At 40.3% G+C, this 23,729-nt stretch overlaps 1 protein-coding gene across 12 annotated transcripts in view; it reads right to left on the reverse strand.

Annotated features, from left to right (window-relative positions):
• Positions 1–23,729, reverse strand: part of DTNB (dystrobrevin beta) — a 248,412-nt gene that overhangs the window by 41,288 nt on the left and 183,395 nt on the right. For 9 of the 12 annotated variants that reach the window (XR_004352834.1, XR_004352832.1, XR_004352833.1 and 6 more), the window contains exons 11-14: positions 17,045–17,134; positions 12,923–13,010; positions 2,433–2,518; positions 1,457–1,570 (exon numbers count right to left, since the gene is read on the reverse strand). Coding sequence is in view for 8 of the 12 variants with exons in the window: in XM_032652764.1 (XP_032508655.1) it covers positions 1,457–1,570; positions 2,433–2,518; positions 12,923–13,010; positions 17,045–17,134 (378 nt within the window). In the remaining 4 variants the exon portion in view is untranslated. Of the gene's footprint in view, positions 1–1,456; positions 1,571–2,432; positions 2,519–12,922; positions 13,011–17,044; positions 17,135–22,539; positions 22,616–23,729 lie in introns of those variants that run through there. The other 3 variants (XM_032652769.1, XM_032652770.1, XR_004352835.1) reach the window with 2 other exon arrangements.

Below are 23,729 nucleotides of genomic sequence, written 5' to 3' on the forward strand. Positions count from 1 at the left end.
AGAGAGCCAATATGTTTGTCCTTATGCATGACCAGTTGATCCGGCAAACTTATTCAACAGTCACTCTTTTTTCAGTGGTATACAAGCTGCTTTTGAGATGAAATACCTTCTGATTTCTCAGGATTTAGACCCTCCTTGTATTTAGATTAAATTCCTGTTTCTTACTGCCTTATGTCACAGCGCTGGATTCAGCCCTTTGCCTACTAAATCTACAGTTTTTTCAGATCCCTCTAGCATAAAGAAGCCCTTTCAGCAACACTAGTTCCAGCAATAGTTAAACTAAAGTATGACAGTTTTTTGCTTTTCTAGATACAAAGTAGTCACTTGTGCCTGAGCTGAGGTGAGGAAAGAAAACAGCTGTATCTTACACTGATAGCTTAGAGTTATGCTGTACCTGAGTCAGCAGCTTTTGCTTTCCCATCCTCCCTAGTGTGACACCAACCATGCTGACATCTCAAATGTGTGACAGTGGACCCAGAGCAACCAAAATCTCAGCCCAGTTTCTAATCAATTTAGAAACTAAAATGAATTTTTAGGAGAATGGGAATCTCTGTATCTCTAATGATTTTCATCTGCGTGGTTTAAATTCTTGATGAGTTGACCTAAGCCGAAGGAAGAACTAAGAAAGGACATTCGGCTATGCAGAATCCCAGGTGACCGCACGTTATAAATCAACCGCAGAATGTCAAATGTTACACCCTAAACAGAAAGAACCCACTATTTGGAAATCTAGAGGTCTGGTGAGAATCAAGTCACTCACTTAGTTTCCATAATGTCTTCACTTACAAAGAGTATACACACATCTTTCTAAGACCGATAGGAAATAAGACCCTAATAACTTTGCTCGGATCACGCTCACGTTATACTCTCCTGGAAGATGCCCTCATTCCCTCCAAAACAGCACCAAGTGGGAGCTGAAGTTGCTCTCTACCCCCATCCTGATCCTACGTCCTTAGTCTCTCGATCCTTGAGACAGTTTATACTTATGCTGAGGTAGAAGGTACCACGGCCACGGTGCGAGGGATTCCCACTTGGTTTCACATCTCAGAGGAGTTCCCGCAACGGAATCCTGCTCTGCCTATGAAGCGCGGGAGAACATACTCAAAGGACACGGAGAGCGTTACTCCTGCCAGGAGTCTCTAAAGTCAGACTAATTTGCAAGATAAGAAGATTGAGTGCAGCACAATGGTCTCCCTAAAGCAATCACAAAAGTATAAACACTGCGCCTGGTGTTTACCTAGTTCTGAAATGAAGGCAGGAGATCTCACAGTGATTAATAAAGGGACTCAAACATCTGAAGCAGTAACAGAATGAGTGGAATGCTTTAGCTGTTTGCTCTAACGTGATGAGTTAAACCGATAAACAGATTCTAACCCTCCGGTTTGGCTCCCTGGGATATGGACTCCTACTGCAGCAGACCGTAACCTGGGGACAGGGGTGCAGCTTCCCCGCTTACCTCAGCAGCCGCAGCTCTGCCAGCAGTGTGGGGTTCTGCTGGGCCTTCTCCGGGGTGGGCTGGGAAGCCTGCTCATGTTCTAGACGGAGACGCTGAATCTCCTGCAGGATCTCTCTAGAGAGGTGGATGAAAAAGAGATGGCCACGTGCGGCTTCACAGCTCGCCCCCTCTCTTTTCTTCCGTTAGAAGTTTTTATCCTAGTCGTGCTGCCTCTACCAATCTTGTTCTGATCGTTTCTGAATGACCAAGATGTGAAATGGACACCGTCTTAAAATTGCCGCACTCGATATTGCTTCGATGAAACCAATCCTTTGTGGTAGAAAAAGTCCTACAAACCCTCTTCTCAAGAACTTGAAAAATTTCCACAGAAGAGAAAGGACAACTATCAATAGAAGAGTCTGTTCCTGTCTGGGGGGAACTTGCAACCTTCTAATGCAAGACTTGTGCTAACTCCCCTCGTCTTCCTCTGTCTCCCTTCTTCTCCTGAACTCCACTCCCACCCCGAGATCTGATGGTTGCCACTTCCTCCACTGTGCCTGTTACATTATGACCAATCTCCTCGTCCTGGTTTCTGCTTTTTCAGTGCATGATGGTGTGTTGTCTGGTCGCCAAGCCTGTAAATGGCTTTTTAGTGAGAGACCAGACAGTCGCGTGCTGCATCGTGGGCCAGGACAAGATGACAAGACACAGCAAAGGCTCCTGGGAGTAGAGTGGAGAAAGGAATGGGAGGGGAACACACTAGTGGGTGAGAAAAAGAATCTACCTAAGAGCACCTGAGCGGGGTTTTGGACTACCAGCATGCAGAGCTATACAAATTAGTGTCCAGGGCATGTACTGGACTTGGGCTGGCCTATCTTCACTGAGGTGGGATCTTCCTTTGTGGTCAAAACCCACCTAGACTGCAAGGAAAATGAGAATCAGATACTCACGTGATAATCTTGGGCTTCAGAAACTGGCTCGACCTCTGCATTCTTACCTGTTTTTGTTTTCCAGTTCTGCAATAAGCTGTCTTTGTTGTTTGTTGGCATCAAAGTTAAAGCTCAAGTCGGTGGGAGGACGGGTCTACAGTGAGGAAGAAGAAAGGTTTTTTTTTTATTCAAATATATCCAGAGGCCCAGATGGACTGTTGATTCTTTTTAAAACAGATTTTTGAGGTATAATTTACATACCATAAAATCCACCCGTTTTAAGTGTACAATTCAATGAGTCTTCGTATATTTAAACAGTTATGCAAACCAATCACCACAGTCCAGTTTTAGAACATCTTTCATCACCACAGAAAGTTCCCTCATGCCAGTTTGTAGTCAACTTCCACTCCCATCCCCAACCACAGGCAACCAGTGATCTGCTGTCTACAGTTTTGCCTTTTCTAGAAACTTCATATAAATGGAATCATACAACATGCAGGCTTCCGCTTAGCATGGTATTTCTGAGGTTCATCCATGTTGCTCCACGCATCAGGAGTTCCTTCCTTTTTACTGCTGAATAGTATTCCACTGTTTGCAGCTTTTGGTTATCACAAATGAAGCCGCTCTGACCTCTCATTTACAAATCTTTGTGTTGATATATGTTTTCATCTGTCTTGGGTAAATCCCTAAGAGTGGAATTCCAGAGTTATATGGTTAACTCTGTATTTAACATTTTGAGAAAGTGTCAAACTGTTTTCCAAAGTGGCTGAACCATTTTACAGTCCCACCAACAATGAATGAGGGTTCCAATTTCTCCACATTCTCACCAATACTTGTCATTGTCTTTTTGGTTTTAACCATCCTAGTGGGCGTGAAGTACCTAATTGTGGGTTTTTTAAAAAATTGAGATATAATTTACATGCCTTAAAACCTACCCTTTTAAAGTATATAATTCAGTGGTTTTAAACTATATTTATGAGGTTGTGAGCCCATCATCACTATCTACTTCCAGGACATTTTCATCACCCCGAAAAGAAACCCACAGTCACTCCCCATTTCCCCTCCACCATCTTGTGACAACTTATCTAATTTCTTTATCTATGGATTTGCCTATTCTGGACAGTTCACACCAATGGGATCACGCAGTATGTGATCTTTTACGTATGGCTTCTTTGACTTGGCAAATGATTCCAAGGTTCATCCACGTTGTAGCATGTATCAGTACTTCATTTCTTTTTATAGATGAATAATATTCCACCATATGGATATATCATATTTTGTTCATCCATTCAGCAGCTGAGTGACATTTGGGTTCCCATTTTGGCGGGCTATTTTGCATAATGCTGCTATGTGCATTTGCGGACAAGTTTCTGTGTAGAGACATGCTTTCATTTTTCTTGGGTATGTATCTAACAGTGGAACTGCAGGGTCATATAGTAACTGCCTTTTGGGCAACTGCTAAACTGTTTTCCTACATGGCTGTAGCAGTTTATATTCCCACTAGCAATATATGAGGGGTCCATTTTTTCCACTTTCTTGCCAACAGTTGTTACAGTCCATTTATTTGATCACAGTAATCCTGTGATTTTGATTTGTATTCCCCTAATATGTTAAGCATACTTTCATGTGCTTATTGGCCATCTATATATCCTCTTTGGAGGAGTCATTATGGTTTTGATTTGCATATTCACTACTGGGTCTGACCCTTATACCTCCTTTAAGAATATGGAAGCCGGGCTTCCCTGGTGGTGCAGTGGTTGAGAGCCCACCTGCTGATGCAGGGGACATGGGTTTGTACCCCGGTCCGGGAAGATCCCACATGCTGCGGAGTGGCTAGGCCCGTGAGCCTTGGCCGCTGAGCCTGCGCTCCGCAACGGGAGAGGCCACAACAGTGAGAGGCCCGCGTACCGCAAAAAAAAAAAAAAAAAAAAAAAAGGAAGCCAATCAACACAAAATAGGAAAATGGATAACTAGGTGACATTTCCCTTTTATTGATTAACCAGAGTGGAAGCTCTTAATGAAGGCTCTGGTATAGTTACACTTCACTCCAGGTATTCTTGGTTCTTCCCAAAACATGACCTACAATGAAGCAGAAACCCTGTTTCCTGTCTAGAGTTTAAAGATGCAATAAGTAATTCTTTTCATGTGAAATTTCCTAAATAAACAGGGGCAAAATAGCATAGCAAATCTGGGTGGGAGCCTTTTATCAAATTACCAAGTAATTTCCTTCTTTAAAAGGAAAAAACCTGATCTTTCTTCCTCCAGAGAAGAGTAGACCAGCAGTCAACTGAGCAAGCTCTCTATATATTCTATTCAGTCTTGTGAGAGCCTGAGTTGAACCTCAGAAAAATGGCTTGCCTCAGAGTAAAACTGCTGTGAATAATAGGTTTACAATTCCTGAAGACTAGAGTTAAAACTAATGGCTCCTTATGAGAGTGGGACCAGGGAAAACTATGGATGAGGAAATGAGCTCTGAAAGGAATTTGTTTCATATAATGACAAAAAAACAAAAAACCCTACAGTATTTCACTGGAAATTTCTAAAGAATCCTTTTAGTTTTGAGTGTCTGACTGCAATGCTGAAGCATCTTTCAAAGAGGAAGTTAACACAGGAATCAAGAATTATTATCAATAGTGATTCCTAACCAGGAAAGATTCTTTGGCACCAAGAAGCATTGTTACTCAAATACAAAGAAGTAGGGGCGGAAAAAGATTCAAACCCTTAGACAGCAGTTCCACCTGGAGCAGCCTGCACCCTAGCTCCTCCACCTGGACGTAACAGCAGGGAGCTCCCAGTGGACAGCTGAATGATGGCTTATTTCACCCAGACAAATGTCAAACACAGTTGAGTGTACACTAAATAACAGAGAAATGTAGGATTTTATTTATTGACTATCTTAGACACCACAGTACTCCTTTAAAAAAAAGAAAAAGCCAGGTATCCCTTCCTAAAATGCCCCCAGGACACTGAAGGGAAAAAGAGGGAACAGTTTATAAAGACATAGATTACTTTAGCCAGAAGATCCCTAAAGATGATTTCTTTCAAAAATTAGATAGTTCATTCATTCATTTATCCAACAAGTATTTCCTGAGCACTTAGTATCTGTTAGATACTATTCCAGAAACTAGGCATGCATTAGTGAATAAAATACAGCCTCTACCCTCATGTTGCTTACATTATATTGGGAGAGAATAATAAATAAATAAAAAATGTTGGTGATATATATATATGGCATCAGTAGTGATCAATTTGATGAAGAAATATAGGGTTATGACACAGAATAAACTGAGACAGAAGATTTTTTCAATGAGATAGTTATGAAAGACTCAATGAACTTAAGAAGCAAACCAGGTGAAGGTCTGGGGGTTGGGAGGGTCGGGCTTGCTGGCCAGAAAGAAGGGCAAAGGCCTACAAGTGCTCCAGGTTGGTGTGTTCTGGTCAGTACTGATGGAGTGGTGCGGCTATGAGGCAGGGATAGGTGATAAACTGGGAGGGCCCAGATCATGAAGGACCTTTTCATCATGCAGTGGAGTTTCCATTCCATTCCAAATGTGGTGTGAAGCCACTGTAGGATTCTGAACAGGGAAACATGGAATCAATTCCAAATAACATATGTACATACTCTGCCCTCAAGGAGGTGGAGCCTAACTCCCTGTTCCTTAAGCGTGGCCTGTCCATAGTGACTTCCTTCCGAAGAGGACAGAGTGGAAAGGGGACAAAAGAGTAACTTTATGTCGGAGACACCTGACAAAAGCTTCCTCAGCCAAGTGATCAAGGTCAACATCAACAGTGATAAGTTACATTGATACTATATATATATGATGTGATGTGAGGAAAATAGCACTTATCTCTTCCTCCCCAAAACCCATAATCCCAGTCTAATCATGAGAAAAACAGACAAATCCCCATTAAGGGACATTCCTCAAAACTGTCAAGGTCATCAAAAATAAAGAAAGTCAGTAATAAGCTATAATGGAAAATAATCCTATATATCATATAGGATTATCATACATTTTATCATAGAGGATATAACTATATATATAGCTGAATCACTTTGCTGTACACCTGAAACATAATATTGTAAATCTACTATGTTTCAATAAATAAAAAAACAAACAAAAAAAACCAAGGCAAGTCAGAGAAGCTGTCACAGACCAGAGGAGCCTAAGGAGATATGACAGTTAAATGTAATGTGGTATCTCGGATGGAACCCCAGAACAGAGAAAAGACATTAGGTAAAAACTAACAAAATCTGAGTAAAGCATGGACTTTAGTTAATAATAATGTATTGATATTGGCTCATTAATTGCAACAAACATGCTATACTAAGGTAAAATGTTAATAAAAGGGGAAACGGAATATGGGTTATATGGAAACTCTCTGTACTAGCTTCATACTTTTTCTGTAAATCTAAAATTGTTCTATAATGAAGCTTACTAAAAACAAACACTGCTTTGGCTACTAAGTGGAGGATTTACTGTAGTGGGATAAGAATGGAAGTAGGTGGACCACTTAAGAATCCAAGCGTTTGCTACTTAGTCGCATGTAAACCTTGAGTTACTTTATTCTACTATATACCTTTATTTTCTTGTCTGTAAAATGGGAATATTTATGGAAAGAGATGTGAAGAGGATCCCTTCCTCTGTTACACTAGTATTCTCTTAGGTTTAGGTAATCTCACAGAGCTCCATCATCTTTAATGAGATAGAGACACATCTGAAAAATACAGGATAAGGAACAAGACCCCACTGAGCAAAACTGGGCAAATATAAAACCAAGGAAAGCCAACATAGTCAGCAAACTGTAATCTGCTGGTATGCATTTCTGGAGCCTCCTAAAGAGAGACTGGCAGTTTCCCACCTGGATGAACTTGGCAGGATGAGTTCCACAGAGATGTGCCTGATATCAACCAGACTTTCACTGCATCCCAAGGGCAGCCTTCCCATCATCTCAACCTCGCTTAGACTAACTGGAGGGCTATGGATTATTAATACCTCTCTCTCTCTCTCTCTCTCAAAAACCCAGTAATGTTTTTTAGGAGAGTGGTTCCCAAGCTAGCTGTAAATCAAAAGACTGAAAGTTTTCTTTTTTTTTTTTTAAACTAAAATCAATGGACCCTACTAAACCCAGAGATTCTGATTCAGTAGGTCTAAGGCAAGGCCAAGAATCTACATATATTTTAAGTGTTGCACAAAAGATTAGAATACGTAGTCAGGTTTGACAATGACTATTTTATAGGGGTTTTAAGTCATTAAATGTGTGCAAAAGACCACATGAAAATACTCTTGATCTTTAATTCTAAGAAGCCGTAAGGACATTTCTGGAATGGTGCATGGGTGGAGCAGCTGACACGATGATGAGGCTGTGAAGTCCAGGACTGGGCTATGTGAAAAAAAAATCTCAAAAACGTGTAAATGTAGGTAGCATGACAATGGACAATGGTTTCCCTTTCCTTTCACCTTTCTTCCAAGTTTTCCAAAGTGAGTTTTTAATTTTTTCATAAAGAAAAAAAAAAATTTTTTAATAAACAAAACCCACCTGACTACATCTAATGCTAGTGATGTTTGTGATGAAATTTAAGATTTGCTGTTATTACCATGATTTGTCACACACTGTATTTTTGTTGTTGTTGTTGTTGTTTTTTGCGGTACTCGGGCCTCTCACTGTCGTGGCCTCCCCCGCTGCGGAGCACAGGCTCCGGACGCGCAGGCTCAGCGGCCATGGCTCACGGGCCTAGCCGCCCCGTGGCATGTGGGATCTTCCCGGACCGGGGCACGAACCCGTGTCCCCTGCATTGGCAAGTGGACTCTCAACCGGTGCGCCACCAGGGAAGCCAGTTGTTGTTTTAAAATGGAATTTAGGCACTTCAGGAAAACAAATTAGCTCTCCTGGCTCATCTAAGCAACCTACAATTTTTCTATCTGAGGGTCAGCCTGAAGAGGTTTCAGTGGCCATGTCTGCCACCTGGGGAGATGTGAGGGTCTGACGCTGGAGCATTTCACAGGGCGTAATGCCGGCTGCTAAAATGATTTAATGGTCTTTCTTGTAGAAGGTTTTTGAAAAAAAAAAAAAAAATCAATACAAAGCCTATCTGGCAGGCTATAAATAAATTCTTTTGAGCACTACACCCACTTTATGCAAAGCACTTGTATCAGTGAGAGATTAGCAGATTAGAAGCCTTCTGTTTAATAGAAATCTAGTTAAGAAGAATCCTTCCTGAGAGACCCAATATTTATAAGATAACCACACTTAGGAAAATAAGATGAAAGGGGCCATATCAGTATTTAGTCTCAAGACCATTCTAACAATTATTTTCACATGAATTAGAGAACTGGCATCAGAAACTATCAGGTGTAAACAGATTTATCTTGTTTGCAGTAAAGGAGTACTAGGATCTACTTTTCAGGGTCAAACGGCTTTGGAGCTTTTACTTAGAAATTTTAAAAAGTACTAAGTAAAGTCAACAAGACTGTATAATGGTATTACATGTACTTAATTTTAAAAATCCACCACAATGCTATTCCCTTTCAAAATATTTGTTATTTATAAATTTTAATTTCTAAAATAACAAACATTTGTGACTGATTGAAGGCATGTATAGGGTTTAACTAATTAAATAAAACTAGTCTTTTTCCCAGACATTTTTTTCCCCCTATTCTGTTCCATTTCACTAACCTTTAGAGTTGGAATGTTAGAGTCAGATGTATGCCTTAGTATTAGATTCTCAAGGAAAAGATTCTGAAGACTAGACAAACCCAAAGGAATAAATTACGTTTTGAGAGAGAAACAAAGCAAAACTCTATTGGCAGCTTTCATAACTCTCTTTCCCTGTGAAGAAGTAAACATAAATTAGTACACATTTCTAAAACTAACACTGTAGAATATTGTCCTGCGAGATCTTGGCCTGCCTGTCCTGTCTAATTTCACTCCAGAACAATACTGGACCTAATGGTTTGTGATTCTTATAACCTCTCTAAGAAATCTTTGCCTGCCCCAAGGTCATAAAGATATTTTTCTGTTTTCTTTTAATAGCTTTATGGTTTTAGTTTTTACATTTAAAGTTTATGATATATATCAAATTGGTTTCTATGTATGGTGTGAGGTAGGGGTAGAGGTTCTTTATTTTCATACAAACAGTTGTTCTTTCTTTTCATACAGATAAACAGTTGTTCCAGCAGCATTTGTTAAAAAGATTTTCCTTTCCCAATTGAATTGCTTTTGTGCCTTGTAGAAAGTCACTTGACCTTATATGTGTGCATATATTTTATGGATGATTTGCCTATCCTTTTGCCAATACCATACTTTCCTGATTACTGTGCCTTTAGAGTAAGTCTTTTTTTAAAAAAAATATTTATTTGGCTGCGCCGGGTCTTAGTTGTGGCACGTGGGATCTTTAGTTGTGGCGTGTAGGCTCTTCTAGCAGGCTCTTAGTTACAGTATGTGGGATCTAGTTCCCTGACCAGGGATCAAACCCAGGCCCCTTGCATTGGGAGCGTGGAGTCTTAACTACTGGACCACCAGGGAAGTCCCTAGAGTAAGACCTGATGTCAAGTAGGGTTGAATCCTCCAACTTTGCTCTTTTCCAAAACTGTTTTGGTTTTCTAAATATATTTGAAAATCAGTTGGCATTTTGACTGGTACTGAATTTATAGACCCATTAGGGAAAATGTACCATTTTACTAATACTGAACCTTTTGAATATGGCTATATTTCTCCATTTATTAGGTTTTCTTTAATTTCTCTTAGCAATATTTTATAGTTTTCAGTCTTGAACATCTTTCATTAAATTTATCCATAAGTATTTGATGGTTTTTAATGTTACAGTAAATGTTATTTTTCCTAAATTTAATTCTTAATTGTTCACTGCTAGTAGACAGAAATACAATCAATTTTTATATACTGACTTTGTATGCTGCAACACTGCTATAAAGTCATGTATCTGTTCTAGTAGTGTTCTTGTAGGACTTTCCTTAGGACTTCCTATATAGAATCAGGTCATCTGCAAATAATGACAATTTCACATCTTCCTTTACAATATTTATGTCCCTTTTTTCTTGTCATGCTGCACTGACTGGGACCCCCAGGACAATTTTGAATAGAGGTGGTGGAAGTAGACATCTATGACTTGTTTGCAATATTAGGGGGAAATATTCCAAAATTTAACCTTTAAGTGTCATATAAGCTATAGGGTTTTTGTAGGTGTTCTTTACCAGGTTAAAGGAGTTTCTTCTACTCCTATGGTATTGAGAAGTTTTATCAAAAATGGGCATTGTATTTTGACAAACTTTTTCTGCATCTATTGAAATATTATAATTTTCTTCTTTAAATTGCTAATATGGTGAATTAGATAGGCTGATTTTCATGTGTTAAATAAATTTGCATTCCTAGGATAAACCTCACCTGATCATGGAGTATTATCCTTTTTACATATTGCTGGATTCAATTTGCTAATATTTTGTTAAGGATTTTTGCATCTGTGTTCATGATAGAACTTGGCCATCAACTTTCTTCTCTTGTAATGCCCTTGTATTATTTTGGTATCAGGTTATAGTGGCCTGATAAAATGACTTCTTTCTCTATTTTCTGAAAGTTTGTGCCAGATTGTTATGATTGTTATTTCTTCCTTAAACATATGATAGTATTCAACAATTAAGCCATCTGAGCTTAGAATTTTTATTTATTTATTTATTCATTTATGGCTGCATTGGGTCTTCGTTGCTGCACACGGGCTTTCTCTACTTGCGGTGAGCGGGGGCTACTCTTCATTGCAGTGCACAGGCTTCTCATCGAGGAGGCTTCTCTTGTTGCAGAGAACGGGCTCTAGGCATGCATGCTTCAGTAGTTGTGGCACACGGGCTCAGTAACTGTGGCTTGCAGGCTTTAGAGTGCAGGCTCAGTAGCTGTGGCACACGGGCGTAGTTGCTCCACGGCATGTGGGATCTTCTCGGACCCGGGCGCGAACCCGTGTCCCTTTCATTGGCAGGTAGATTCTTAACCACTGTGCGACCAGGGAAGTCCCTGAGCTTAGAATTTTTGAAGTTAATTATTAATTCAATTTCTTTAACAGATTTAGGACTATTTAGATTTTCTATTTATTCTATGTCAGTTTTGTTAAATTGTATCTTTCAAGAAATTTGTCTACGTCAGCTAGGTTGTCAAACTTACTGGCAAAAAGTTGTTCATAATATTCTTATCATCCTTATAATGTTTATAGGATCTGTAGTATGTCCCTTATTTCATTCCTGATATTGGTAATTTGCATTTTTTTCTTCCTTCTTTTTTCTTTAAACTGAAGTATAGTTGATTTATAATATTGTGTTAGTTTCACGTATACAGTATAGTGATTCAGGGTTTTTGCAGATTATATTCCATTACAGGTTATTATGAGATAATAGGTATAATTCCTTGTGCTATATAGTAAAGCTTTGTTGCTTATCTATTTTATGTATAGTAGTTTGTATCTGTTAATCCCATATCCCTAATTTGTCCCTCCCTGCCTCCTTCTCCCCTTTGGTAACCACAAGTTTGTTTTCTATGTCTGTGAGACTGTTTCTGTTTTTGTATATACATTGATTTGTATCATTTTTTAGATTCCACATGTAAGTGATATTGTACAGAATTTGTCTTTCTCTGACTTATTTCACTAAGCATAATATTCACTAGGTCCATCCATGTTGCTGCAAATGGCAATATATTTTAATTAATTAATTAATTTACTTATTTATTTATGGCTGCATGGGGTCTTTGTTGCTGCGCGTGGGCTTTCCTTTCTCTAGTTGTGGCGAGCAGGGGCTACTCTTCGTTGTGGTGCACAGGCTTCTCATTGCAGAGGCTTCTCTTGTTGCGGAGCACAGGCTCTAGGCACACGGGCTTCAGTAGTTGTGGCACATGGGCTCAGTGGTCGTGATGCGTGGGCTTAGTTGCTCCACGGCATGTGGAATCTTCCTGGACCATGGATCGAACCTGTGTCCCCTGCATTGGCAGGCAGATTCTTAACCACTGTGCTACCAGGGAAGTCCCACAAATGGCAGTATTTCATTCTTTTGTATAGCTGAGTAATATTCCTGTGTGTGTGTGTGTGTGTGTGTGTGTGTGTGTGCGTGTGTGTGCGCGCACATCTCTCACATCTTCTTAATCCTATCATCTGTTGATGGGTACTCGGGTTGCTTCCATGGCTTGCTTATTGTAAATAGTGCTGCTATGAACACTGGGGTGCATGTATCTTTTCGAATTAGTGTTTTCATTTTTTCTAGATATACACTCAGGAGTGGAATTGCTGGATCGCATGGTAGTTTTATTTTTAGTTTTTCAACTGAGCCCATGTGCCACAACTACTGAAGCCTGCACGCCTAGAGCCTGTGCTCCACAACAAGAGAAGCCATTGCAATGAGAAGCCCATGCACTGCAATGAAGAGTAGACCCTGCTCGCCACAACTTGAGAAAGCCTGCACGCAGCAATGAAGACCCAACGCAGCCAATAAATAAATAAATAAATATATTAAAATAAATAAAGTAATGCAAATTTCTGCTACTCTACTGGAATCCTCTATTTACTCACCATGTTTCCTGCCTCTGCAGCCAGCCGGGCAGCATAGCGAGCTATAAGCCGGTGTTCCTCATCCAGTCGGCTAGGACTGTCCAGGACACTGCCAAGGAGATAAAAATTCAACAGGTATCTATTAAACATTCCCTACTCTTGCTTCTCTCTCAGAAAGAACAGATGGGAGAAACACTTGTGAAAAAGAATGGTAACAAAAGAAATGGAGACCTGAATCATAGATACTAATGGTCTTCTGAGACAAAGAGGATTTAGAGAAATGACGAGCCCACGCATAACATTTCTCTTCGGCAGTATATCCCTGTTGCTCTCATACCTTCAGAGGGGACACTTCTTTTTGAATGCAAGGGCTGAGAAAAGACAGGGCATCTATAAAGCTTGAGGGAGTGATTTCCCATCAACTGTTTTAAGAAAACCTCATGACTTTTAGATATAGGTCTTGAATTCAAAAAGCCCGAAAGAAAACTAAAGCATCTTGAAAAGCAGAGGGCTGAGGAAAAGTACCCTTAACACTGGCTGAGCAAAACTGAGGAACCTAAGCTAAGACAGGCTTACAATATGGTAAAGTTGGGGAAGATGCCGTCAAATGTTCCCCTTCAGTGCCTCTTTCTCTTCTTTTACCATGCTTGTTCTACAACTGGAGCCCCATTTTAGAGTGAATTAATTTAGTTCTTTACTCTTAACAAGCGTTCCAGCATTCTAAAAATTTAGAGATCCAGTACAGTGGGACGTCAGAAAGTGCCGCACCTGAATAAAAGAAGGTTCTTGAGCAGGAGGCTAGCTCTGTGTGTATGTGCTGCTCACATGGAACTTCTTGCTGATTATGACTGACATCTTTAATTTAGCATGTGATGTCAACTGCTATTTACTTATATCAGGGCACTCCTAGATTAATCAGGACTGTGGCTATGTAATTCTTCTTTGTTTAAGTCTGACAGATGTTTTAAGGCAACAGTAATAATGATGACTAAGTGATGAGAGATGGCTGTCGTGGTTTGCTTCTACTTTGGCTCTAGGTTCTTGGAGTTCCACAAACCCCTGACTGGAATTTAACAGTATGACAAAATATGAAATATGAAAAAAATTAAAGACATGAGTTCAATATTCATCAAATCTTGTTATAATTACTGAGGGGAATCTGGAAAGGATGGAGTTTAATCAACAGAAACCTGTCTGGACTTTTCATGCATGAAATCAACTGTGTTTTTCCTAGATTTCTTTTTTTTAAGCATCCTATATTTCTACCTCTGTGGCTAACTCTTAAGCTTAACTTGGTCTTTCCCCTAGGATGGATTTTTTTTTTTTTTTTTTTTTTTTTGCGGTATGCGGGCCTCTCACTGTTGTGGCCTCTCTCGTTGCGGAGCACAGGCTCCAGACGCGCAGACTCAGCAGCCATGGCTCACAGGCCCAGCCGCTCCGCGGCATGTGGGATCTTCCCAGACCGGGGCACGAACCCGTGTCCCCTGCATCGGCAGGCGGAATCTCAACCACTGCGCCACCAGGGAAGCCCTAGGATGGATTTTTTTAAAATGTGCTGCTACTGTCACTGCTTTCTGGCAATGACACTTCTCAACACTATATAATTTTAGGTGTGCAAATGTCAGTCTCTAGCATATATAACCATTTTCTCAAAAGAAGATCCTGTAATAAGAACATGCTACCATCAGTTGACTTTAATACTTTAGGGTCAAGACCTCAAGGTCAGGGCTGAACTATAATACTTGTGCCTTAAAGATGCTTGTCTGAAATAAAAGGACTATCTTTATCTTGTAAATAACAACAAAATGAACACTTAACAACACAAGTGGATAACTACTATGGAGGAAACGGCAGCTTAAGAAGTGGGACTTAAAGTGGCTGACCTCTGTTTTCTGGCAAGGGACACAATAGGTTTCTCTGTGCAGAAGAGCTCCTGCTTCTCCACCACATTCCATCTCCCTAGGAAGGTTAATTTTATCTGTCATTCATACCCGAGTGTGTACGACATGATTGCTTTAACTGGCTATGCTTTCAAGCCAGAAACTAGAACTTTATGTTGATGAGAGGTTTTATGGTCAATGAAAACTATGAGGGAAATTAGAAAGGTTCCTTATTCTTTTGCTTGAGCTGATTTTCATTCTCAGAATTAGTTAGCCAGGAAATTTCTGACTTCTTTGAGGGAGTACGAAGCTCAGCTCCTTAGACTATAAATCAAGAAGAGATGCAGTACTCACCCAATCCTCATGCTCTTCCAAGGCTCCTGGCCACCAATTCTTGCTCAGGGAGCCTAATCCCTAAGCCATAAGACTTGAGGATCTCAGTTAAACTTAGCATAAATCTTCCTGGGCTATCAGGTAGTAGTGTCTGTTTAACATTCTGCTGCTATATTCACCATGGAAATTTTTAATAACTTGGACAATTGCCCTGATAATAAATAAGCTGTCCTGCCAGCGTTAAGAAAACTCTCTTCCTAGAGACCAAGGGGCTGGGATAGAGTGCTCAGAAATCATCTGCTGGATGAGGAGACACTCTGTGATACAATGCACAATTATCAGGCAACCCTCCTACAGAATAAGCCTATTAAACATAGTTGGGAGGTAGGAGAAGCCAACAGTCTAAGGCTTTAGAGCTAGGTAAACGCCTAAAAGTAATAACGCCACTTGGTCATACTGGGAAAACTATGTGAAATGCTATGAAGTATAATACTTAAAACAGTCCTTTTCAAGGATATATATTTTATTATTTTTTTTAAATTAATTTAATTTATTTATTTTTGGCTGTGTTGGGTCTTCGTTGCTGCATGTGGGGTTTCTCTAGTTGCGGCGAGCGGGGGCTACTCTTCGTTGCGGTGTGTGGGCTTCTCACGGCGGTGGCTTCTCTTCTTGAAGAGCACGGGCTCTAGGCGCACGGGCTTCAGTAGTTGTGGCTCGCGGGCTCTAGAGCACAGGCTCAGTAGTTGTGGCGCACGGGCTTAGTTGCTCCACGGCATGTGGGATCTTCCCGGACCAGGCTCAAACCCGTGTCCCCTGCACTGGCAGGTGGATTCTTAACCACTGCACCATCAGGGAAGCCCCAAGGATATATATTTTAAAGTTGATTATTAATGTATTTTTCTGTTATCATGGCGAATAAGAGCTTCCCATGAAGCCATGGCATGTTAAGGGCAAAACTAAGATCAAAATTTAAGGTTCCAGCCTCTCTCATGTGTTTAAGTTTATAAAAATTATAGTTTTCTCTCTAAGAATAAGAATATCTGGTTGTTTGGCACAGAGACTCTGCTGCTATGTAAAGGGGATTATTTAAACTTTACCTGCCATTCTCCTTGCAGAATGGTGGCAGGTGTGGGCATGGACTGGGCAGGTGGCTTTGGGTCTGCCTGAATGTAATGGCACTTTGTTTGGTATTAACTCTTTTAAAGGGTTAACTTTGCTATAGTTAGTGGTTATAGTGGTTATCAAATGTTTTTCCACCATAATCCACTGAGGGATCAGTCATATTCCCATATTAACAGTAGTTTCCAGGGAAAGAGGTATGTGGGTCTATTATAATACATGTAATTATTATAATACACAGAGGTATACACAGTTTGGTAAAACTCTCTCAGGTGACAATAACCCAATACCACTGTTGAAAATCACTGGTTTAAATAATCAACAATGATAGGTTTTGGGGAACAGATGAAGATGCAACATGTCAAGATGTAACAAGGTGATGGTGTCAAAGCCCCCAGATAAGACAAAGTGTGTTGACCAATCCTAAACTTTGAATGTCAACAGAAAGATTTCATTATGTAGGCAAGAATGAACAGTAAGAGTTTGCATCAAATACCTCTGTGAATACACATCTTTGGGACCGCACATTTCTGAGCTTTATACACTCTTTAGGTGTAATCTGAAGGAAGGGAACTCCACTTTAAAGAATTTCTGACTATATCTTTAGGTAAGTGCCTAGGTTTGGCAAGGCTCCTTCTCTTTTAGAAGCCAATGCTTTAGCAATTATTTAAACTCCGCCAAACATAGCTGGTAGCTTCTCAAGAAAAACCCCACATGCAGAGCTTTTTCCAGCTGGCAACCCCAGGTTACAGAGCTCTCCCTCCCTTTGATCAGCCCTTGGCCACCCGCCTGCTGCTGCTCTACCACTGACCGTGCACAGTGCTGCAGACGGGCCACAAAGGAGGCTATCAGCGCATGCTCATCGGCCAAGTGACTGGGTATATCCTGGCTATACTGTAACCTAGGAACAACGGAGGCAAAGACAGCAAGCGTGACACAGACACAAGCAAGAAATGAACATGGATTAAAATGGGCAAACGTCAAAGAAAAACAGAAAAGAAAATCATGATAAGAAAAACAATAAAAAACCACAATGCATAATGGAATGTGGTGCTAGACCACAGGGAATACATCACACAAATCCTTTAAACAAAAGCAATCCCTTAGAAGACAGCTTTGGCGGACTGACACTACAGCCCTTGAGAGGGAAAAACCAGGGAGGAGCCACTAAAGCGCCTTGCCCACCAGTTCTGGGCTCTGCGATGGATGCACTTTTTAGGAAATGCCCTCTGGCAGGAAAACTGAGGGAGAGTGGTTCCATTTAATCACTAAGTGGCCCCTTAATGCTTCCATAGCTTTTGTCGACATGTAAGAGTTTTCAGTGTTACCTCATAATACCAGTTAAGCCTTTTTATTTCTATAAGGACACTGCCTTTAGCATCATTCTATTTTCTCCCATAAAACTGGTACTTAAACCAAACTTGTTAGGATCATATTTAATTGTAAGACAATGTTGCATATAATCTGAGTGAGGCTCTCTCTTATAGATATATGGAAGGTCCTTAAGCACATGATCTCTTTTTTTTAACTTTCTACTATAGAAGTATTAAAATATGTGCAAAAATAGAAAGAGTAATCTAATGACTACCCTTCATGTACCCATCAGCACAGTTCAACCAAAATGAACGTTGTCAACTTGTTTAATTTATTCTTCCTTCTCCCAACTTTTTGTGCAGCAGGTGGTGGGTGGCTAGAGTAATCCCAGACAATTTATTATTTCACCTGGGAATACTAGAGCCTGTACATCTATCAGATACAGAAAGAATTTATACAACCTGAACACCATTATCACACCTAAAAAAAAAAAATCACAAAAATTCTTTAATATCTTAGTCCATCTGAAAATTTCCGCAAATCTTAAAAAAAGTACCCTTTTACAGTTAAAGTCAAGATCCAAACAAGGTCTGCACTCTGCGTTCGGTTGATATGTTTCTTTTATGTCTGTGTTTGATTATATGTTTCTGTTTTTAATCTATAACAGTTCTTCCTTTTCCCTGTTTCTTCCATGTCATCTACTTGTGAATAAAACAGGTTACCTTGTAGCATATCCTACATTTTGGAGGCGTCATTTAATTCGTTTCTCTAGTCCCTGTGGGGTCAGATCTAGATGTTGACTAAAGTTTTTGCTTTTGTTTTGTTATTGAGAAGGGGTTAGAATCCATCATATGTAATATGATGTACTTATAAATCAAACAGGAGGAGGCACATAATGGAATAGAATGTAAATACTGATCAGTGGATTCAGATGTTCTCCATCTGTAATGGAGAGATTCACATCTCTCCGTTACAAAATCCTCCATCAACTTTTCACCTAATAATTTTAGCATTTACTAATAGTTCTTGCCTAAATATATTATTTCATGAGGGGTTGCAAAATGCTGACTTTCCCATTTTATAATCTGTTGTGCATTTATTAATTTCTTCTATTGTTTATTGTGAAATACTGCTCATTCGGGAAAGGTAAAACCAAATGGTTGATATTTCTTATTATTTAACAACAACAACAGAAAAACAAGTTAGTGCCTTAGGAGGTTTTTTTTTTGTATAATTATGAACTCATAGATTTTTATGTACCTGATGTGCTTCAATCCATTGCAATCATCTTTTTGGTGTTCAAACTGTCCTAACTGTGGCCAGTGGGAACCCCTGAAGCAGGCTCTGGTGTTCTTCTGACATATCCATTAAAGCTTATTAGCGTCCTTGTTTGTACAATAAGATGCCCCAATCTCATCTTGTATATGCTGCTCCACACTTGGAATCAACCATTCTTCCCAGGATCCCAGGTTCCCTTTACTGAGAAAGAGCGCTCAGAGGCCACAGGCAGGGTACTAGAGTGCTTATGGTCCTTGGGGTGTCACTGCTTCTAGGTCTTTTCAGTGGATAAAGTTAGGAAATTTTTATATTTTAGAGAGAATAAAACTAAGTTCTCTCACCACTTTCAGATGCCATTCCATTTTCTAGCTTGCATTATTTTTATTGAGAACTCATTGGAAAACTTTATCCTTGTTCCCCTGTATGTAACATGTCCTTTTTTCTCTAGCGGCTTTTAGTATTTTCTCTTTATCATTGTGATTTTTTTTTGCGATTTGATTGTGATGTGTCTTTGTGTGTTTTTCTCTGTGTTTATCCTGCTTACTTATAGTTTGTTGAGCATCTTGTATCTGTGGGTTTATAGTTTTCATCAAAGATGTGAAAATTTATTTGGAAATTTGGAAAAAATTATTTCCTTGAATAATTCTTCTCTTCCCCCTCTGTTAGACTGTTTGACACTGTCCCAAAGGTCACTGAGGCTCTGTTCGTTTTTCAGCCATTTTTCTCTCTGTGCTTCATTTTGGATAGTTTGTATTGCTATGTCTTTAAGTTCAGTGAACTTTTATTCTGCAATTTCTAATCTACTGTTAAGTCTATCCATTGAACTTTTCATTTCAGGTATAATCCTTTTCAACTCTACAAGTTCTCTTTTTTTTTTTTTTTTGTGGTATGCGGGCCTCTCACCGCTGTGGCTTCTCCCGTTGCGGAGCACAAGCTCCGGACGCGCAGGCTCAGCGGCCATGGCTCACGGGCCCAGGCCCTCCGCGACATGTGGGATCTTCCCGGACCGGGGCACGAACCCGTGTCCCCTGCCTCGGCAGGCAGACTCCCAACCATCTGCGCCACCAGGGAAGCCCAAGTTCTCTTTTTATTTTAAAAGTTTTGATGGAAGTAGACTATATGTGCAGAAAGTTCCAATAACATTTAAACTTGGTTCTTTTTTATTTCTCACATTTTCTCCACATTATGTTGATATTTTCTTTTATATTTTTGATACTTATCATGGCTGCTTTAAAGTCCATGTCTGCCAGTTGTATCACGTCTGTTATTTCTGGCTCTGTTTATATTGACTAATTCTCTCCTGGTTACGGTCATACTTTCCTGCTTCTTCCTATGTCTTCTAATTTTTCACTGGATGGTGCAAATCCTGAGTATTATGTTGCTGAACGTCTGGATTTTGTTGCCTTCCTCTAAAGAATCTCGCAGTAATTTAATTTCCTGTGAACAGCTTGATCCTTGTGAGGCCTGTGTTTAAGCTTCATTAGCGCAGAACTCAAGTAACCTTTATTTAGGGCCAATTTCACCCTGCTCCTAAGATGTGGTCTTTCTGGGGTCTTTACTGAATGCCTCAAGTGTTCAATGATCTCTCTCTACTCTGGTTGGTTGGAACTCAAACAACTATGTGAGCTCAGGTAGCTGTTGCACTTTCAAAACTCCAGGAGTTGTTCTTTCCCAGGTAGTTGTTCTTTGCTGATCAGTGGATTCAGAAATCTCATTCTACGCAAATACAGCTTAGTTTTCAGCCAAAGACTCAAGAGATCTGTCTTCAGATTTATTGAGCTCTTTCTCTGCACAATTCCTCCTCTCTGGTGTTTTGCTCAGCAAATTCCGGCCTCCCTAAACTCCAATCTCTACCTTCTTACTCTCAGCAAGACTGCCTTGCTCTGCTTGTATTCTGTACTATAGTTTGGCAAATGTGTTCTAGCAGAAAACATGGGCGATCATAGGGCTCTCTCGTTTGTTTCCCTTTCCTCAGGAATCAGTCCCATGCTACTTACTAATTCCTGAAAACAGTTGTTTCTTATATTCAGACCAGTTTTCTAGTAGTTTATAGTGGGAGAGCTACTCTGTTACCAGTTAGTTCACCATGATCAGGGTGGAAGTTCTCGCTGTAGTAACTTATTTTTATCATACTTTTGTAAAGTATCAATCCACTTCAAACTAGAAATTGAAACAAAACAAAACTGCGTCTTTATGGCAGATAGATTGAGAAGTAGGCTATATAACCCTGCACACCATTACAAAGGCTTTAGCTTTTACTGTGGTATTAGAAATTACTGGAAGGTTTTGAGCAGAAGTGAGGTATGATATATTTTAATAGGATCGTTGGCTCTAGGAAAGTTAAAGTGCCAGAGAGCAAGGGAAGAAGCAGGCAATTTGAAGGCTACTGGACGTTCCAGATGAAAGACAAGAGTTGCTAGGAAATAGGAGTAGCAGTAGAAGTGATAATAAATAGAAAGATCTTGGATAGATTTTGACAGTGATTTTGGATAGATCTGATCTAATAATCTGACAGTTTAGATGGGGGAAGAATCAAGGGTTCTGACCAAGCAACTAGGAGAATGGGATTGCCATTCACTGAGATGGGGAAGATTATGGAAGAAGTACATTTGGTGGCAGAAGATACAGAACTCAGTTTAAAACATGCTAATTATGAAATATGTATTAAATATCCAAAGAAGATACTGATTAGGAGGAAGATATGCGAGGGAAAAAGGGAAAAGCTCAGGGAAAAGTCTGGGCCAGAAAAATAAGTTTGGGAGTTACCTGTATGCAGATGTTACTGAAAGCCATGAGTATGGATGAGATCACCTACAGTGAGTGAACACAGACAGAAAAGAGAAGTCGCCCTTCTGGTATGCTAACATTTACAGGTCAAAGAGGTATGGAAAAACCAGCAAAGGAGGCCGAGAAGGAATAGGAGGAAAACCAGAACACAGTATCTGGAGGCAAGTGCAGAAAGTGTTTCACATAGAAGGGAGTGATCATCTACAACAAATGCCACTGATAGGTCAAGCCAGATAAGTCCTGAGAATTCACCACTGGATTTAGCATGTGGAAGTCACTGGTCTCATTGACAGGAGTGGTTTTGGTAGAGTAATGGGCAGTGAAAATCTGACCAGGGTGTGTTCCAAAGGAAATGGGAGAAGAGAAACTGGAAACATTTACTATGGAGGCAACAGTCCATTAAACTCCATTTTAGTGTTACATGAAGACTGCTATTCAGAACTACTGTTGTTTGCCAGATAATTAGGGATGGAAGCCAAAATGAGAAGCATTAACAATAGCTGCCTATGGTAAATAAGGAATTTACATGTCCATGAATTTTCTGACAGTTTTGTTTGGGGCATGGATGTTATATCATTCTACTCACATTCAAAACTGTACCTGTTTTCCCAGATTCACTTTTTGAATTTAAACTCTTTCCTTTTTTGATTATGCATATATGCATAAAATGTGTTGCAATGTGTACATGCAACACATATACAACGCCCAACTTACAAATAGATTTTGCTTTAGAAATCTGTTTTTCTAAAGCAGAGTCAATAGTTTGGAACCCCATAAAATAATAAAAATAATAATTGTTCTATTTCTAAGCTGTTAAACATTAATTCAATCCATAAAAGTAGGTGATTTTCATGCCTGAGTATACAACAGTTTGAATAGCACTTCTGATGGAAATTGGACATTTGAGTCAATGTTTGGAGTACCTACTAGGAATCAGTACCGTGCCAGGAGATGAGGACACCACAGCAAGCAAAACCCAGATGTGGCTGCTGCTCTCTTCATGCTAACAGTCAAGTAGAAAAGAGATGATCACAAAAATAAGTAAAATTGCAAATGTAATGAGGGTTACAATGAGAAGGACACTGTTCTCCTATGAGAAGACATAGTAGTAGAATTTTACCCAATTAGGGAGATCAGCAAAAGCAAGGATGAGTAGAATGAACCAGACTTAGAAAGAGGAGTGACAATGAAATGAACAAGTTTCTCCCCGGGTACTCTAAAGAGCGTTCTTTCCCTCGCAAGGCATCCCCCAACTCTAAACCAATGGTAAAAATGAGCACAGTTGGGGCCAGAGGGTCCTGATGGGACTGGTAGGGTCAAAGGCAGCATTTCTTTTTTTTAAAAAAAATAAATTTATTTATTATTATTTTATTGTTGGCTGTGTTGGGTCTTTGTTGCTGTGTGTGGGCTTCTCATTGCGGTGGCTTCTCTTGTTGCAGAGCATGGGCTCTAGGTGCACGGGCTTCAGTAGTTGTGGCTCGTGGGCTCAGGAGTTGTGGCTCACGGGCTCTAGAGCGCAGGCTCAGTAGTTGTGGTGCACGGGCTTAGTTGCTCCATGGTATGTGGGATCTTCCCGGACCAGGGCTCGAACCCGTGTCCCCTGCATTGGCAGGCGGATTCTCGACCACTGCGCCACCAGGGAAGTCCCAAAGGCAGCATTTCTAAAAGTGTGTTTCCCCAGACTTCTTTCTTCAGAACCCTCAAGCTTTTACTGAATCAAATTAGCTGGGAACGAGGTCTGGGAATCTGCATTTGAAATGAGCTGCCAGTGCTCCAGGTGCACACTGCAGCGTGAGAACTGCTCTCCAAGATGATGGGGGCTTTGGAGCCTAGGTGATAATCTCCAGTGGTAGCAAGAGAGGGCGCATTTGGCCACGGTTAAGAGCACACCTGTGGGGACAGGCAGCAAGGGGAAGGGATCTGAGGTGGGGGAGGTCGGAATGAAGGGTAAGCAGCAGTGGGACAAGGTCAGAGGCAGTACAAGCATGCGAGAGGCAGTGTGCAGCCCTGGTAGCGGAATTATTTACTAAGTAGGAGGCAGCAGAGCATAGCAACTGAGAGCACAGGCTTCGGAGTCAGGCAGTCTTGGGTTTAATCCAAACTCTGATACTTATTAG

This window comes from Phocoena sinus, chromosome 13 (genome assembly GCF_008692025.1).
Source record: "Phocoena sinus isolate mPhoSin1 chromosome 13, mPhoSin1.pri, whole genome shotgun sequence".
Classification (NCBI taxonomy): domain Eukaryota; kingdom Metazoa; phylum Chordata; class Mammalia; order Artiodactyla; family Phocoenidae; genus Phocoena; species Phocoena sinus.